This window comes from Pezoporus occidentalis, unplaced genomic scaffold (genome assembly GCF_034315485.1).
Source record: "Pezoporus occidentalis ecotype Australia unplaced genomic scaffold, CSIRO_AGI_Poc_V1 ctg284, whole genome shotgun sequence".
In the NCBI taxonomy this organism is placed as follows: Eukaryota; Metazoa; Chordata; class Aves; order Psittaciformes; family Psittacidae; genus Pezoporus; species Pezoporus occidentalis.
This window is the reverse complement of record NW_026914763.1, coordinates 260,025-277,280: the sequence shown is the minus strand read 5'-3', so window position 1 is coordinate 277,280 and position 17,256 is coordinate 260,025. Positions and strand designations below refer to the sequence as shown.

Below are 17,256 nucleotides of genomic sequence, written 5' to 3'. Positions count from 1 at the left end.
AGCAGCAACCTGGGCAGGAGCTGTGCTCAGAGGCGGCGGCAGTGGCCTGATGGTGGCCGCTGTGACATTTCCACAGAAAGGGGGTTTTAGAAACCAGTTTAAGTGATTATTTAGGAAGCGTTGGGCAATGGCTCAGCAGAGCCCATGGTGGGAGGGCTGGTGCAGTTAAGCCCCTTTGGACCCGTTGACCTCATGCTGCAAAGCCAGTGTTTGCACAAGGGCAAAAGGGAAAGAAGCTCCGGCCGGGAGCGGCGGGAGGAGGCTGGGGCTTGTTTGCCGGACACCGGGGAGGAGTGGGACCGGCCGGAGCACACACATACCCCCCCCCCCAGGCTGCGCTGCGCGGTAAAGGCGGGGCCGCGGTCGGAGCAGGGTAAAATACTAAAACAAAGCAAAAAAATCCTAAAAGCCCCAAACCATAACAAAAACACCCACCCCAAAGAGTGGCTTTAGGGGCGGGCGGGCAAGATGCGGCTGCCCGGGGGGAAACCTCCCCTTCCCCGGGGCGGAGCAGGGCCTCCCTCCCTCCTCCCTCCCTCTCTCCTTCCTTCTATCCATCCCTCCCTCCTTCCCTCGCTGCCGCCGCCACCGCCGGAGCGGAACCGAAAGCAAAGGCGGCCCCGGGTCCTCGGGGCCGCTCCCCCGGGCGGCGGAGCGGAGCGTCCCGCCAGGTCGGTGGCCGCGGGTGCGGGCGGGGAGGCCGGGGAGGGCTCGGCCGGGGCTGCGGCTGCGGAGACAAAGCCGCGCCCGGAGGCACCGGCACCGGCGGGTGTGGGCGGCCGGGCCGGGGATGCGCTGCGAGCCGGGAGCGGCAGCTCCTTGCAGCGGGGCTCGCAGGGGCCTGTGCGGGCATCCCGGCGGGGCGGGATCCGTGCTCGCATCTCCCCGTCCCTCTTCGGGTTGCTGCGCCGCGGCCGCCCGGGCCCGGCAGCATCCCGCTGGCCTTTCATATGCCGGTGGTACCCGGTGGGCTGTCAGCATCCGCGGGCTGGGGATGTGACAGGGTGGTGCCTGTCCCTGTGACATCAGGCGACCTGCAGAACCCTATGGGGCTCCCGACCGGGGAGGTGCGGGCTTGGAGTGGGGGCACCGGGAGAGTTAGGCCGTGGAGTTGGGAAAAGGAGGGGATTTTTAAAGTCAAGGAGCAATGAGAGGTCAGGAGACAATGGAGGGGATGGAGTTGGTGGAGTGACCGCGTGCAGGGGACAGGTCTTGTTAGGAGAAGCCACCGGTTTTGTTGCTGTGAGTGCCTGAGCGTGGTTAGGAGGTGGGACGCAGCCCTGTGGCCACGTGCACGGCACAGAGCATAAGGTGCGTGAAGGTAAAAGTAGAGACCAAGAGCAGCAGCGGGATGACCGCAGGAAGCTGCTGCGATGGAGCTATGGGGTGACCACACGGCTGTGTGATGCTATGGGAGCAGAAACCATCCCTGGGGACAGGACCAGGTTGTCCTCAGGGCAGAGAGAACTGTGCTGAGAGTCATTTGTGGTGGCTGTGGGTGCTGGAGCTTCGTTCATGGCCCCTAAATGGAGGGTTAGCCCCTCTCCTGGGAGAAGGAGCCTATTCCCTCTCCTGGCCCCACTCTGTGAGCACTTAGTTTTAGGAAAAGCAGCCACCCATCTGTGAGTGCACTGCGAGGGGATTGATCTACCAGCACTGTTCCAGGGAAGGTGGCTGTTTTCAGACTGGGGAGGTAATTTGGAGGAGACTTTGCTTTCAGCTCAGCCCTAATGTCTATTAAGTGGTGTTCACAAAGCACAGAGCTGCTCTCATTTCCTTTCTTGTGGGTACTGTAGCTGGAGCTGTTGTTTCCAGGAAAGCTGGGATGCTGGACAAGGCGATGGTGGTTTCCTGAGTGCATCCTGGCCTGTGCTCAACACCATGTCCTGAGCTTACACTCTTGTTTGGGGGTACTCATTGCTTGAGAAGTATCAGGCATTGTCATCAAGATTTCTTATAATCTTGGTAAGGATGTGTTTTGACTCCTACTGAAACCCTCCACTGGGCTTTGTGCTGTCCCAGTGCTACCAGCTTGGCTTTGCATTTTGTCTCCAATCCTTTCCACTGCATTGGATGGGCCAGGCAGCGCAGGAGGCTCTTCTGTTCACCCCAGGGGCAATGAAAACCTTTGCTGCCTGGGCACAGAGACCTGGTGTCGATGGCAGCTGTGTGTTTGTTTCGAATATCTCATTAGTTTGGGTGCCCTCAGACTTCTAGAGAAGCTGATGAGAGATATTTTTCCATTAGAAGTCAGGCGGGGATGCATATGGTCTTTGTATACTACAGTGACTAATATATTTTTGGCAAGATCTGTGCTCGCCCGTAGGAAGGGAAACTGTGATCGATGCCCCCATTTGCTGCAGATGACACCACTCTTGGCACTGGCACTTCCACCGCTGACAGTGACCACAGGGATAGCAAAATAGCCCCTGGACTCTGCCCAGCAAGGGTGATAACTGCCCCATGCGCTGGCCATGGTTAACTGTTAACCACAGACCTTGGGTGGCAGCATGGGGAGGATCCTCTGTGAGCAAACCCAGCCTTGGTTTAGGTGGTTTGTGTTCAGTTTTGTTACAAACAGCTTGGTTTTGCAGTGCATAAGCTGACCCCCATGGAAGGATGGAGGGAGGTGCCACTGCTGGAGCTGCCTCCCAGTCATATTGCCATAGGAGGGTCTGACCCTGACACTGTGGCCTTGCTGGAGGGAAGTATGGCAGGGGAAGGCAAGCATGCAGGAGCTGGGGGCACCCTGCCATTGCTCACCCTGCACTGGGGTAGAGAAACAGCTCCAGGGAGGGAAGGACAGGCCGATGCATCTGTATGCTCCCATTTAAATCTGTGCAGCCAGTGGCTGGCTGCAAGGTGCCATCCTCTTCCCTCCTGAAATCAGGCAGTGTGATCCCATCCGGAGGTGGATGCATCCCAGCAGGGACCAGGCAGGGACCACATGCTCACAGCAGAGCTGGGGCGGCAGGAGGGGGCTGTCAAAATCACTTCTCTCTCACGGGGGCTGATTTCACTCCCATTCGTTTCCACTGAGCCACATGGACGCTGAACGAGAGGGAGAGCCCGGGTTTCACAGAGCTCTTTTCATTTTAATATCCCTCTCCTTGCTGAATTAGATGCGAGACTGATTGCTTCGATAATCCTGCCGCAGCAGCTATGGGTTATGTGTGGATTGCAGCCAAAAGCCATGCCGATAAATCATTCCTATACACCAGGCTGTTCGAGTTCCTGAGGATTTTGTGGGCATGTGCTGCTCGCTTTTACATAAGGATCTGCTGGAGTTCATACCAGAATGTGCCACTTTTCCCTGGGCAAACCGGGTGGGTTGGTGAAGCCAAGGCCTCTGGGCTGTATTTCCCCTCTTTAGGTTTATTCCCCTCATTCCAGCTGTTTCAGTTTTCCCTTTGGATGGGAATGCAGCTCTTCTCCTCCTCAGCCTCGCCATATGCTTGTTAAGGTTGCATTACCATTAGCAGTTGTCCCACATCCCATGGGGCCATGTTCAACAGTGGGATCTATGATTCTATGATCCCACGTTTGGGTTTCTTTAGGGGAAGGTATCTCACAGGCCAATCTCTGCAAAGCCCCATGCTTGGTCCCTTTGCACACACACCAAGGGAAGAAGTCCCTGGATTTTCCACCCTTGCTGATACTGTGATGGTGCTTGGATGACTTTTAGTCTGTTTAGAGAGTCTGGGGGAGCCTGGTTCAACTCATCAGCCTTGATATGTTTATCCTGGTCAAGCCAATGCTGGCCAGGGCATGCTAGGCTCTCAAGTGTGGCAGAGGCTTCATAACTCAGTGTTGGTTTAGCCTGGCAAAGTTCAGCATGAACCCGTGGAAATCCGGATGCAGGCGGGATGCCCACCCATGCTGTACCACCACTGGGGACCAGTGTTGCAACCAGCGATGCTCCTGGGGTGCCCTCATCCATCAGCTGCCTTTTTAGGTGCGGTTGTGGCACACGGTGAGGGCACATGGCATGGCATTCTGGATCAGCTCCGGCTTCGGGGGACAGCTATTTATATGTGTCCGCTGGCAGCGTGCCTGAAGCAAGCCAGGCAAATGGCAACTGGCCTCGAGATGCATCCCGGAGGGTTCGGGGTGAACGGGGCAAGCTGCCTGTTTGTTTTAATCCATTTTGGGAGTGCAGTAAAACACGCTGCCGTGGCTGCCAGCAGCACCAGGGAGGGGATTTTGCAGCCACAGTGCCCAAGACAAGGAGCTCCCGGCTCTCCTGCCCAGCAAAGCTCCAACCAGGAGCGGATTCAGCCTTGTGAAACGTGGCGTTTCTGGAATAGTTTGTCCTTGTTGCTGTTCGTTGGCTTATTTATAGCCTCCCCATCCCTTGCGTGTCTCTGCACCTCGAAACAGCAAGCGGTGCTGGGTCGGCTTCAGCCCCAGGCTGATCCCACTCGGGCAGAAAAGCCTCCGGTTTATGGATTGGTGTTGAAAACAGCAATTAGGCCATTGTGGAGCCTTGAGGAAGGGGGAGAGGGTTTGATTTCTGCACTTGACCCGTGATTTCTGCGGGGCTGATTCAGAGTGCTTGTGCTGCGGGTGCATCATAGAAACTTCAATGGAGATGAGTGGAGCTAATTTTAACTGCCCGCCTCGCTGAGGTGTGGGAACCAGGCAGGAAAACGCCTCAAGCCTTGTTCCTGCTCCTGGGCTGTGTTTTGGGATGTTTTTTTTTCACTTGCTTCTGCAGAAACTCGTTAACCTAGAAATTAAAACCAGCCCCAGCACCGTGGCAGGGCAGAGCCATGGCTCACAACCAGCCAAGCGTCAGAGTGCCCCAGCTGCAGCAGGACATTCAGGGTGTGTGAATCCACACCGTTTCCTACCCTTCTTGAATTGCTGTTGAAGTATTTGAGAATCTTTAAGTCTTCTTTGTGGCTCACTGAATTGTTTCTCTTGTATCTCAAGGTTCAGGAACCTGAGTTTTGCACAGAAGATTGTAGGGAACCCAGAGCAAGGAAGAGAAATCACTGTCAATGACAGGCTGCAGGAGGAGGCAGTGAGCCCAGGGGGCTGATCCTGCACCCCACACGTGGTAAGTGGGTCCTTGTACCCGTAAACTGTATTGTTTAGGGTGTGTTTGGCAGAGATTTGCCTGCTCTCACTGTAGGACTGAGCAGGAAAGCAGGGAACCAAGTGGTATTTATGCCAGTGTAGTGCAGGGCTGCATCTTGATCCTGTAAAATACCCCTTCAGGGTATTTTTGTAGCAGAAATTACTGGACTGTTATTCTCTGGTGTGTTTAAATAAAGGGAGTGAAAGGAGCAGTGGTGGCAGCCTTGGGGCTGAGGCTGGTCCCTGCCTGGGGTCTGCCCCATGGCAGGGTGGGCACACAGGGGTGCCATCCTGCTGCTGCCCTTGGCTTTATGGATGAATAAATTAATCCATAGAATATTAACCCGTGGGAGGAAATCCTGCTCTCCAGGGGAGCCCACTGAGCTGCTGTGTGTTTGCAGGTCCCAGCATGGCCAGGATGAGGCCGTTGGTCGCACCATGCCATCATGCATCCCCAGCAGCTCTCCCACCCTGCAGCCCCTCTGCTGTGACAGAGGCTGCGGCCACCGCGTGCCTGGGGCGCCTCGGGACCCCCCGGCGCTAAGCCCCCACAGTCTCGTCATGGCCTCGCTCATCGTGGTGACCGAGTACGACACAACGGGGAGCGTGAGCGAGGAGGAGGAGATGAACGTGTCCGGTAGCGAGGGCTTTGCGGACAGCCAGGAGCCCAGGGCGAAGCTGCACCTCTCCGGCCGAAAGCTGTCCCTGCAGGAGCGGTCGCAGCCGGCCTGCTCCCCCGGGAGCAGCGATAGCACCAATGAGCGCTTCATCTACCCGTCCCTGCCGTACTCCCCAGTGACGTCCCCACACTCCTCCCCACGGCTGCCGCGGCGGCCAACAGTGGAGTCGAACCGCGTGTCCATCACGGGGCTGCAGGTGAGGGGGGACGAACACTTGTACACGTGTTTGTTCCCCTGTGGCATTCCTTCTTGGTTGTTTTTCTGGGATCAAACCCCATGGCATCTTGTGGTGGGTGGCGGTGGGACGTCCTGCTCCATCCTGGGCTATAAAGACAGCCCTGGGGAGGTGGGACCCAACAGCTCACCACACTTTGTGCCTGTTGCAGATGGCACCAAGGCTGTGTTTTGGGGATGCTGTTGGCACACTGTGATTTTCCTCATCTCCCAGTTAAAAAGAAAAGAGAAAAACCCACAGACATCTAAAGAGAAAAGGGCCCTGCCTGCCCCCAGCCTGCCAGTGCTGCCAGGAAACAGGCAGCAAGCAACTGCTTTGCCCATAAGAAATAGAAATAATCAGCACCAAGTCGCTGGCATTAAAGCCCCGGAGCTCTCCCCACCACCATGTGCCCCTGGTGCACTCCTGTTCCACATGAGCAGACAATATTGCCTGCCGGGCTGTTAACACAATTAGCTGCCTATAAACACACCAACACGTGGCTGGTACTCATGGCTCAGGGATCAAAGCTGCCCAGCCCCGAGCAGAGCAGGGTGTGGGTTTGCACAGAGTTTTACTGGAGAGTAAAGAGCAAAGGAGTAAAGTGAATGCAAGTGGTTTCGTGGCTCATGTCAGATCCCCCTTTTCTCTCCCCGCAGGACTGTGTGCAGCTCAACCAGTACAAGCTGAAGGATGAGATTGGGAAGGTGAATATGGGCTGGGTTTGGGGTGGGATGGGGGTGTTTGGGATGGTGCTGATGGAATTGTATTTATCTTTAAAATTATTATTAATTATTCTTATTAATATTATTATTACTTTAAAACTATTATTAATAAATTCCTCCCTTTAATATTAATTAAAAGCTTTGCCCCTTTCTAGGGCTCCTATGGGGTGGTGAAGCTGGCCTACAACGAGGATGATAACACCTACTATGTGAGTAGTGCATGTTCCCAGAGCCCACAGAGAGGCAAGTGGGATGAGGATGGATCCCCTCTGCTGACTCCCTGCTTGGCTCCATGCTAGCTGCATCCCCCAGCCCTGTTTTATCTTTGCTTTGCCCCAGTTCCCATGTTCTTTCCCCTCTTGCAGGCAATGAAGGTTCTCTCCAAAAAGAAGCTGATGAGGCAAGCAGGCTTTCCCCGTAAGTGGCATCAAAGCTTTGGGTTGTGGGGTGCTTTAAGGACCTGGGAGGTTCATTCCCAGCTGGACACCCCATCTTTGCCTTTCCCACAGGCCGCCCGCCGCCCCGTGGAGCCAAAGCTGCTTCCGAGGGCTGCCTGCAGCCCAAAGGGCCCATTGAACAGGTCTACCAGGAGATTGCCATCCTGAAGAAGCTGGACCACCCCAACGTGGTGAAGCTGGTGGAGGTGAGCATTGGCCAGCCCCTTCCAAAGTCCGCCTTGAGTGTGAAGGAGCTGGGATGCTGCGGGGATGGCCTTGGGCAGAGGGGCTGGGATGGCCTTGGCATGTCCTGCCTATGGGAGACTCCTGTTTTCCCTGGTTTAAAAGGGCTTTTTATTCTCATCTCCCAAAAGAGGATTTTTTCTTCCCTGCCCAGAAAGGGAAATGCAGAAAAATGTCACTTTCCTGGGGGAAACAAAGTGCTCAGAAGGGTTTTGAGGAGGAGCTGGTGTTTCTGTGGGTTCTGTGGTGCAGCCACCCTGCCCTCCACCCACTGCCTGCACGTCCATCAAGATCTAAGCATGTGCAGGCTGGAGTTGATTTGGCTCGTGAATCAGATGATGCTTCCTGTGTGTTTTAAATATTTACTTCCTTAAAGTACAGCTCTATCTCCATCCTCTTGGGTATTTTCCCTACCCCTCGTGGGTAGAAGCTCAGAGATTAGCAGACGGTGCTAATGGTGCAGATGGTGCAGAACTGAGATGGCTGCTAAATAAAAAACCACCATGTTTTAATTTGCAAGGATTTTGGGGGCTGTTTAATTGCCTTTCTGCTTCTTTTGGCAGGTCTTGGATGACCCCAGTGAGGACCACCTGTACATGGGTAACTGGCCACTGCCCTGCAGTGCTCATGGGGTGTCAGTGGGATGGGGTTTGGCAGGGCAAAAAGATGCTCTTGTGTTGTGGGGTGACCGTTTTGGGGTTGGGTCTCTCTGGTGTGGCCTGGATGTGCCAGAGGAGTTAATTCCCTCTAATGGTCAGAGAAAATGGGATCCAGTCTGGGTTCAGAAAGGAGACTGAAGTGTTTGTAGGCTTTAACTGGACATCAGGGCTTGCTTGGCCATGGGAGGCACCAGTGTCATGTTCTCAGGCTGCTAGAAAGCGACTCCATTTCTTTGGCTTCGAGAACAAAGCACATGTTAGTTATCCACGGTCCAAATGAGCCACTTCCCAACCTCTCTTGCAGGCTGCAGTGGTTTGCTTGATGCAAATACACACACTTTTGGAGGAGGTGCTTCTTTTCTATCACTTCTGTTCAGCCTCTGCCAGCAGAGGAGCGTGTGATGCCTTCATGGCCAAGTGCAGGGGTTTGCTTGGGCCTTTGCAGGCAAACTGGGGGGTTTAGAGGGCCAATTCCATGAGGCTGAAGCTGCAGCACTGATGAGGTAGTTGGCAGCATCCCCTCAACTGAAAATGGGAGCAACCAAAACACCACGTGCCTTGCATGAGGTGACATCTCCTTGTTTAAAAAAAAACAGTATTTTTAGCATTTTTGTCATAAAAATAATTGCTTTGTGCTGAGATTGTGCTCGTAGGAGCTCTAACCTGGACATGATCAGTAATCACCTTCTCTTTTGTGTTCCAGTGTTTGAACTGGTGAAGCAAGGGTGAGTATTGGATTCCAGATTTAAACCTACTAAAGCATGAACAGGAGGTGGGTTTGGTGGTGGCACAGCTTGGCCACCTGAGGCTGCTGCAGGACACAGAGGGGATGGGGAGGTTCATGGTGGGTCTCCTATGGGTTTGGGTCACATCTCCCCAACCTGGTCACAGCTTTGTACACCCTGTGCCTGCCTTCAGGGCTGTGTGCTGTCAACAGATGGTAGTAAAGCCTCTGAGACCTGTTTTGGCACATATGGATTGGGATCGAGGTCTATTCTCTGTTGCCTTTGCAGCCCCGTGATGGAAATCCCAACCCTGAAACCTCTCAGTGAGGACCAGGCTCGGTTCTACTTCCAGGATCTGATCAAGGGCATTGAATACTGTAAGTGTCTGCCGAAAGGATGGTATTCCTTACTGTTATTCTTTTCTAGGGGCTGCACTTTCTGCTGCTGTGCAGTGCCCTTTCTGGTGGCACATGCTTCTGCACACGGGTTTTTGAAGCTGGAGCTGGTCATGGTGTTAGCAGAAAGGCTTTGTGGCTCCTTTGCTGCAGAGCAGTGCTGCTGCTGAATCCCTTGTTTCTCCTCTGGCTGCAGTGCACTATCAAAAGATAATCCACCGGGATATCAAACCTTCCAACCTCCTCGTGGGGGAAGATGGGCACATCAAGATTGCTGACTTCGGAGTCAGCAATGAGTTCAAGGGAGCTGATGCCCTCTTAACCAACACAGTGGGCACCCCTGCCTTCATGGCCCCGGAGACGCTCTCGGAAACCAGGAAAATCTTCTCTGGAAAGGTATTTAATAACAGTTTGAGGGGTTTTGGACTCGTCTTCTGTTCACGCACTGTCTGCTGCAGATCTAACTGTGCTTCCTTCCCTCTGCAGGCTTTGGATGTCTGGGCCATGGGGATCACGCTGTACTGCTTCGTGTTTGGGCAGGTAATGAGACTGTTTTCAGTGCTGTGGGTGGTTGGTGTGTGTCTCCCATGTACCAGATATGTGGTGGGATCTGCACTCCTGTTTGAGCGTTTTATTCCAATGTTACTTTCATTGTGTTTAAAAGAAGACATTGACGTAACAGGAAATCTGGTATTTCCCCATAACCCTCCTTCAAACACTATGAGATCCCAATGCTCAACTGGCTGCCCCACTGCTGCCTCTCATCAGAGGTCATTGCTTTTCTCATTGCTTTATTCTTCATGGCAGTGCCCTTTTATGGATGAAAGGATCCTCAGTTTACACAATAAAATCAAGACCCAAACGTTGGAGTTCCCAGACCAGTAAGTGCTCAATAAACCACCCCCCAGCCCTTATTTTAAAGCTCATTTGAGCCATTTCTGAGCTGCCTGGGTGGAGCTGGCCCTGCGGGGCTGTGGGTTTGCAAAACTCAGGCTCTGAGCCCTTCTGTTGGCCCCGGAAAACTTCCTTTGCATTAAACATGAAGGCAGCATCTCTTGCTTTGCAGCTGAAGGAGTGACTGAAGCTGCAGAGGCGTTTGAGGGAACAGAATAACCTCAGCAGTTGCTGCCTCTTGGGTTTTAGCCTGGGTGGAAGTGGTGTTGGGCTCTCCCAGCCCTGTACATATGGAACCTTGGTTCAGGTTGCACACGAAGGGGATATTTTGCAGCACCCATCCCCTTCCCCATCTCATCTCCTCTCCTTTCCCCAGGCCAGAAGTTACAGACTTCTTGAAGGATTTGATCACACGGATGCTGGATAAAAATCCTGAATCCAGGATTTCGGTCCCAGAAATCAAGGTATTGACCCAGCCCCCTGGTGTTGGCTGTGGCTTCACTTCTGTTGGGTTGTCCTTACTCGTCTCTTTTTGGGAGTCAGTTTGATCGCGCCAGGCTAGGTCCTCCCCCTGTGCCCAGGTCCCTGGGCAGGTAAGTCCCAGCTCCTTCCCCTGCTCAGGGACCTGCTCAGCTTTGGGACCTTTGGTGCCTAGAGAAGTCGCAGGCAAAAGGAAATCCCCTAAGCACAGTATTTCCTCTGCTACCAGGAAAGTACTGTGCAACAGCCTTTCGTAGGAGATTTCTGGTCCTGTGCCCCTGCGAGAGCCTGGAAGGGGCGAGAAGCTGAGAAAATGGAGACTAAGGTAGGGAGAAAGGACTGTGGGGGAATTGTGGAACCATTCTGTGCTCCTCCTGCAGCTGCCCCGGACGCCTGGTGTGTGGGCAAGGAGAAAGAGGAGCTTCAGCCTTCTGTCGTGGATTAATTCAGGTCCAAGACTAGGGCTTGGTGGGTCCTCCCCATCACTATGGCTCATACGTATGGTCCAGAATAAATCACTCTTGGCATTGTCACAGAATCATAGAATAGTTAGGGTTGGAAAGGGCCTTAAGATGAACTTTAAGATCATCTAGTTCCAACCTCCCTTGCAGTGATGTTAGACCATGTCACTCTCATCTGTAAGATCTGTAAGATGAGAGTGAAAATAGGTCTTCTTCCCTAAAACCCACTCAGTGCAGTAGGTCACCAGTTGTGTAGATGGGGCCAGCTTTGGCTCTAGATGAGCCACACCACAGTATTTTCTGCTCCTGGTGGTGCTGGGGTGAGCTGGCTCACCAGTGAGGCGGCACATCTCTCCCCTGCTCCCTGGTCCTTCAGGAGCACGTTAAGGGCCATAGCTTGGGCGAGGAGATGCGTTTGCCAGGCTTATGTTGTTTGAGTCCTGAAAAAGAGGAAATCGTTCCTGACAGGCTGTGTTATTAATTGAAGTTGCACCCTTGGGTCACCAAGAACGGAGCGGAGCTGCTGCCCACGGAGGATGAGAACTGCACCCTCGTCGAGGTAACGGAGGAGGAGGTGGAGAATTCGGTCAAGCACATCCCCAGCCTGGCCACTGTGGTGAGTATGAGGGAGATGATGAGATGATGGTCTGCGGATGCACAGCCAGGTCCATGCTGCCTCCGAGGATGGTCCCAAGCAGCTGGAGGTTGCTGCTGAAGGGCAAAAGCATTGGGCAGGATTAGAGCAAAGACTTTCCCTCTCTCAGAAACAAGTGCTGCAAGATGGGGTCTCAGCATCTTGCTGGAGGTGGCCAGAGTATTTCAGAGTGGTCCCAAAGGGACCTGTCAGTGGGTTCCTGCTCCTCACACTTGACCTGGCTGCCTAAATACCACTATATTTGCTCAGGGCAAAAGAGCATCTGGTCAGGACCTGCCTGTGTTTGGGAGCTGGTGTTTTGGCCAGGCACAAGGAGCTCCTGCCCTGCTCTGCCCATTCAGCCTTAGGGGCTGCAGGAGCTTCCTGGGATGAAGCTTTTATCTGGGCCACGGTGTGCTCTAGCCCCCGCCTGCAGCTATTCTTGGTGAACTCATCTCTTTTCAAGCTCGTATTTTTATTCTCTGCAACCCACTGTGGTGGTGATAACCACAGCGTAACCCTGCCTGGTGTGGGAAGTGAAATCATTCGGGGGTTTAAATCTAACAATTCCTTTGGATGTCCTTATGCTGGAGAAGTGACCATTCACAGTTCCTGTCACAGTGTTACCTGCCTGTAGACACCCAGGCTGTGATTTGTTGAAGTACAGGTCTCCCTTTGAATCCCCTTTTCTGTCTTGTGGCTGTGCCCACATCTGGACCCATTTCTGGAGCTCTCTCCCACTTAGGTACCCACATGAGTCTCTTCAACCACAGATATGTTAACATGCAAATGTGCCTTGTGCTGCTCAAGCTGAAAGAGCAGATCTCACTCTAATGAGATCACCACTGATGAGGGGGTTTCCCCCTTTCTCCTGTTTGGAGGTGACTTCTTGTGATGCAGTGGAGGATGCCTCAGCCCTGTTTAAATCCAGGTGTGTTTAGCACAGCTCAGGGCAAATGAGCTTTTACTGACTCTTGCCTCTTAAATAACACCGCCTCCAGGCAGAGCTTGTGCTTCCCATTTGCATTTGTTCTTCAGAATTACCCTCCAGTGCCTGATCTTTGTGCATCCAACTGCAGGCATTAACACTGAGATTCACGTGGCTTTGATTTGCCCTGTGGGACCTCACTGGCATGTGCATTTCTGATGTGTAAGAGCTCTTGGTGCACTGTGGTGAGCAGATAAATAAGGCACAGAAGGATAAGAAGCAATATCAAATTAAGCCAGGGGTTCCCAAAGCAGGATGCACATGCTGAGGCAGGGCCAGTGCTGCTCACTGGTTGTTCTCTGCTCCCACCAGCAAAATAAGTCGGGGGATGACTGGGAAGAACCCTGACACTCGCTCTGTTCCCAGCAGCCTAAGGCAAAACTGTGGCGGTTCCTTCCTTCCCTTCTCCCTTGCCAATGAATTCCTCTGCCAGGTAATGACGGGGAACTGGGGATTTGCAGGCACTGGATGCAACAATCAGTAAAACCTACTTCTGGGGGGAGAAAACCTTCCCAAACTTGGCTTTGCTCTTCTTTCCAGCTGCTCACAGCTAGTGTGGTTGTCATCTACCTGTTCAGTTGCACCATGGTTTTCAGAGGATACAGCCCAGCTGCAGACTTGTAAACATGTTTCCTTCTGCTTTTTTGTTACAAGAAAACTTTGACTTGTTTTCACTTGTTTTCATAATCACTTGGCCATGAGGGTTGGATGTTCCTGTTGCTCTTGAATGACAGGAAAGCATCCTGATGAACTCCAATCTGGTCTTGCAGATCTTGGTTAAAACGATGATCCGGAAGCGATCCTTTGGGAACCCTTTTGAGGGGAGCAGGAGGGAGGAGCGGTCGTTGTCTGCCCCCGGGAACCTGCTGCCGTAAGTGTCATCGCTTCACCTCAACCTCAGATGACGTTTGCAGCTTGTCTTAATGGAAATTGTCTCTGGAAATCACTGCAAAGAACAGGAGAATTTGAGCAGTTTGGCTTGAACCTTTCAGTGGGGCTGTGGCTGGGATCTTCACACGCCTTCTGTGTGACCTGTAACTGCTGAGGGATGATGTTTCGTGATGTGACATATCCTGCTACTTCAATAGGCTGAAAAGCATCTTTCTATGGCACTTCCAGCCCATTACAGGGGAGTTGGGAGGGGATAAGACACATGCTCAGGGTCCCAAACCTCCCATGATGCTGGTGCCTCTGCTTTGGCTTTTGTAAGTCGCTCAGCAACCGTTTTGTTTCCTTTGAAAGCAGGAAACAAGGCAGTGAAGATAATCTGAAATGCAACGACTTGCCCAACGTGGGAGAGGAGGAACCTCTTTCGTGAACATCTACTTTATGGTTCTGTTGAGCAGCTTGGTCCAGGGCACATTACAAAGTGTGCAGCTGAGGATGAGCGACACCAACAGAGCCTGCACCGAACACAGCATGACACGGCGCTATCTCAGTATAATGCTGGATGTAGAGCTTCCATAGCAGCATGTTACCAGACATCCGACTGCTTGTCATGAACATCGAGCATCTCCGATCGCTGGCACTGCTGACTTCCTACAGGAAAGGCGCTGGCTGGCAGCAGAGGTGAGCTTGTGTGGAGCAAAAAGAACCCAACAAAGCAGTCAAACAAACATGCGTTTGGAACTGCTTTTAATGCCAAATAGTTTCCAGAGACTGATGCCAGCATCCCAGGGGTGTTGTAGGCCCATCGTGTAGGTGACATACACAACAGTAAAACTACACTTTGAGGGTTCACAGCCTGCCAGAAATGTTGTTGCATCTATTTCTCGTCATTCTGGTTTGGTTTTAATTGACATCTTTTTAACTGCATGGGAACAAAGCAAAAAGCCACCTTTCCAGCTTTCTAAAGAATGCCTGCCTTTGTGAGCCAAGCTGTACTAAAGCAGCATCTTCGGGACGCTCAGAAAGTGAGGTTAATTACCTCCCAGTGTAATTAATGCCATTCCCAAGGTCTTGGTGTGATTAGGACTTGGTAAATTGACTATTCAGTGTATGAAAGGAAAAGGTATTTAAGGGCTTAAGTTCAGTCTGAACTATTTTTGCTGCAGACACAGGAGTAAAAGGTGGTGTTTAGCTGAATGTTTGTTTTGAACAGTGGGAGAAGCACTAATAATTGTTTGTTTCTAAGTCTTTTACTTGATCTAGGTAGATATATTATGAAATATAAAATTCAGGGTAAAATCCTTCAGTTCCATGTACATTACATGGTTTACTACAATTAAAAATAATACAAGTTATGCTATTTTTTAAGTATAGATTTAGGGCTTGCTTAGAGTTTAAGATCTTAATGAAATACTTAGATTAGGTAGTAATTTTCCAAACTCTTAATCTGGATTCTGGGGCCAATGCTATGTATTTTTGCAAGTTCGTTACCAGTAATTTGTGAATGCCTGTGGATCAGAGGCTTGTTAGTAAATTAAGTGTATACCTAATTCATGGATTGTTTCTTATGAAGAGCTCCTTCACCTTCAGTCAGATTACTCTGATTATTTTGTGGTGCTTGTAAAAAAACTAATCATCTATTGTGTGGTGGGAGAGATTCCGATGTCCAGATTTGCTTGGGCAGAGCTGGAGAGTGGCAGAGTATGGGTGAGCTGGAGAAGAATCAGGGTTTGCTTGAGGAAAGGGGTCACGGTAAGTACAGCTGTTCTGTGGATGGAGCATAGGACTTGGGGGTAAGATCTGACAATGTCTGATGTGGTTGTGTGACCTTGAATGAGGTGTTTTAAGTGACGGTGTACCTGAAAGAGGGGGAGGATTCACATGTCCCAAGCATGTAAGGGACTGCTAAGGAGTAATTCTTTGCCCTGAGGAAGAAGACACTAGGAGAGACCCAAGTATTTTGGTTAATGGTAAGACCTCTGCCTGCTAACCCTGACCACACTTCAGGAAATGACCATCCCCTTGTCTTCCTTTACCTTGGGCAGCGTGCCAAGGTCCTTTTCCCCACTGCAGCTTCCTGGTTAAGACAGGTCTTTGTTAAAGCCAGGACAGCATTAGCAAGTGCACGGGTGCCTACACAAACTGGCCCTTACATCTTTTGATCACTTGAATTAATGCTCCCCCAAAACCACAATTTACTACCAAAACACTTTGGGGCTGGTCTCTCTCCAAAGCCAGTGACAATGGTTTGTGGTTTAGGAGCAGTACTATGGAGTTTGGAGCCATAAGATATGCACTGTTTTCCTACCATTTTTACTCAGAGGCTACGCCAAAGCCCTGCAGCTTCAGCTATGGCAAAACCAAACAGGTAACTTGGGTGCCAGCACTACTACAGTTGCCTGCTCCCCCCTTCCTAAACAGGAATGCATGTGAGGGGGCATCCTCTAACCCTGCAAATGGACTTGTTCTGCCAAAAAAAAAAAAAAAGAAACAATTAAAAAGAATCAGGGAATGTGATTGTTTGTAGCTGGTGCATAGTAACGTGTGTGGTGTGTTTCTGTTAAAGGCGAGTTGTAGAGATGCTCTGTGCTGCGTATCTCTGGTGTGTGATTTGTCGGGTGCCTAGTGAGGCAGTTTACACTTACCAAACAGGCTTGTCAGGTGCAACGCAGCTTCCGAACAGAAGAAATTGTACCAGTTCCTCGATGCCCAGCCACAAAGCCACTGGGTCTCAGGCACTACCAGAGCTCAGTGTCTTACAGTGAGCATGGGCTCGGTTCAGGAGGATCCTCAAGCTCCAAAAGGATTGTCTCTCAGTGCCAGCTCTGGGCAGGCTGCAGCCAAATGCACATCTGTGAAACAAACTCGATGTCAATTGTTCTTGCTGATGAGTTCTGTTGAAAGCATAAAGCGTGGCTGTGTGAGGAAGGGCTGTCTAACTGCATGACCTGTTAGAGAAGCTGTGCTGTATATAGCAACGTGCTCAGTTCCCCAGCGGCTGTTCCTTTGTAGTAGAGCTAGCTTCTTTCTTATAGTGAAGTAAACATTTTGCTTGTGCCTTGGAACTGGGCTCTAGCTTGATTTCCCCAGCTCCCTTCCTCTTCAAGCAAGCCCAGTGCTGACTGTAGGCTTAATGCTGGGTACTAAGCCATTTTGGCTCTGAGCACACAGGAAAGTGCTAAGGGGAAACCAGGCCTCTTGTCTGAATAGTTTTCCTTGGTGGTCCTCTCTTACCTATCAGACAATTGATCCATTTCTTTTCTAAGGTCCTGAACTATTGCTGATTTTTATACTGTTTGTTTAATGACCAAGGCTTGTGTTTCATTCCTATCCCTTTATTATGCATTTAACTTTATCAGGTGTATCAAGTTTAAATACTGTGTATTTACCACTTTTAAATTATATTACCTAAGAAGAAAGGAAAAAACAACCAACAACTAAGTGTTTTTCCACAGAGCTGTTCAAACTTCACTGTACAAGTTGAAATAAATGACATGCAACCAAACCCAGAGTTAGTGATCAAGTGGAACCATTATCCCGTTTGACTGGTCTTTATTAAGCTCTGAGAGCCTCCTTGCTGTAAGAGGAGCCTGAAGGCACCTCCCTGCATTAGTGAAGGTTGGTGTTCTGCCATTACTGGGGTCAGGATGAGACCGCAGCGGCTCCAGCCACTGCATCATCCAAACTGGGCCATTCACATGTACAGACTGGAGCTCTGATTCTATCCCATTTGAGTTGAGACACTCAGCAC

The 17,256-nt window shown here is 51.4% G+C and overlaps 1 protein-coding gene across 5 annotated transcripts; it reads left to right on the top strand.

The window, feature by feature from the left end:
• Positions 1-535: 535 nt before the first annotated feature.
• On the top strand, positions 536-17,010 carry CAMKK2 (calcium/calmodulin dependent protein kinase kinase 2). 5 transcript variants are annotated; one of them, XM_062625904.1, is made up of 18 exons: positions 536-671; positions 4,936-5,062; positions 5,484-5,958; positions 6,636-6,683; positions 6,857-6,910; positions 7,067-7,118; positions 7,211-7,344; positions 7,945-7,981; positions 8,744-8,765; positions 9,054-9,142; positions 9,357-9,556; positions 9,647-9,700; positions 9,968-10,041; positions 10,431-10,518; positions 10,764-10,859; positions 11,483-11,611; positions 13,388-13,488; positions 13,860-17,010. In XM_062625904.1, exons 3-18 carry the CDS (start codon positions 5,521-5,523, stop codon positions 13,933-13,935), a joined length of 1,692 nt encoding a protein of 563 aa, XP_062481888.1. In that variant the 5' UTR covers positions 536-671; positions 4,936-5,062; positions 5,484-5,520; the 3' UTR covers positions 13,936-17,010. The 5 variants fall into 5 exon arrangements, 4 of the variants coding, with proteins under 4 accessions (XP_062481888.1, XP_062481889.1, XP_062481891.1 ...); XM_062625905.1 differs by having other exon boundaries at positions 538-671; positions 13,863-17,010; XM_062625907.1 differs by lacking the exon at positions 10,764-10,859 and having other exon boundaries at positions 539-671.
• The last annotated feature ends 246 nt before the right edge of the window (positions 17,011-17,256 follow it).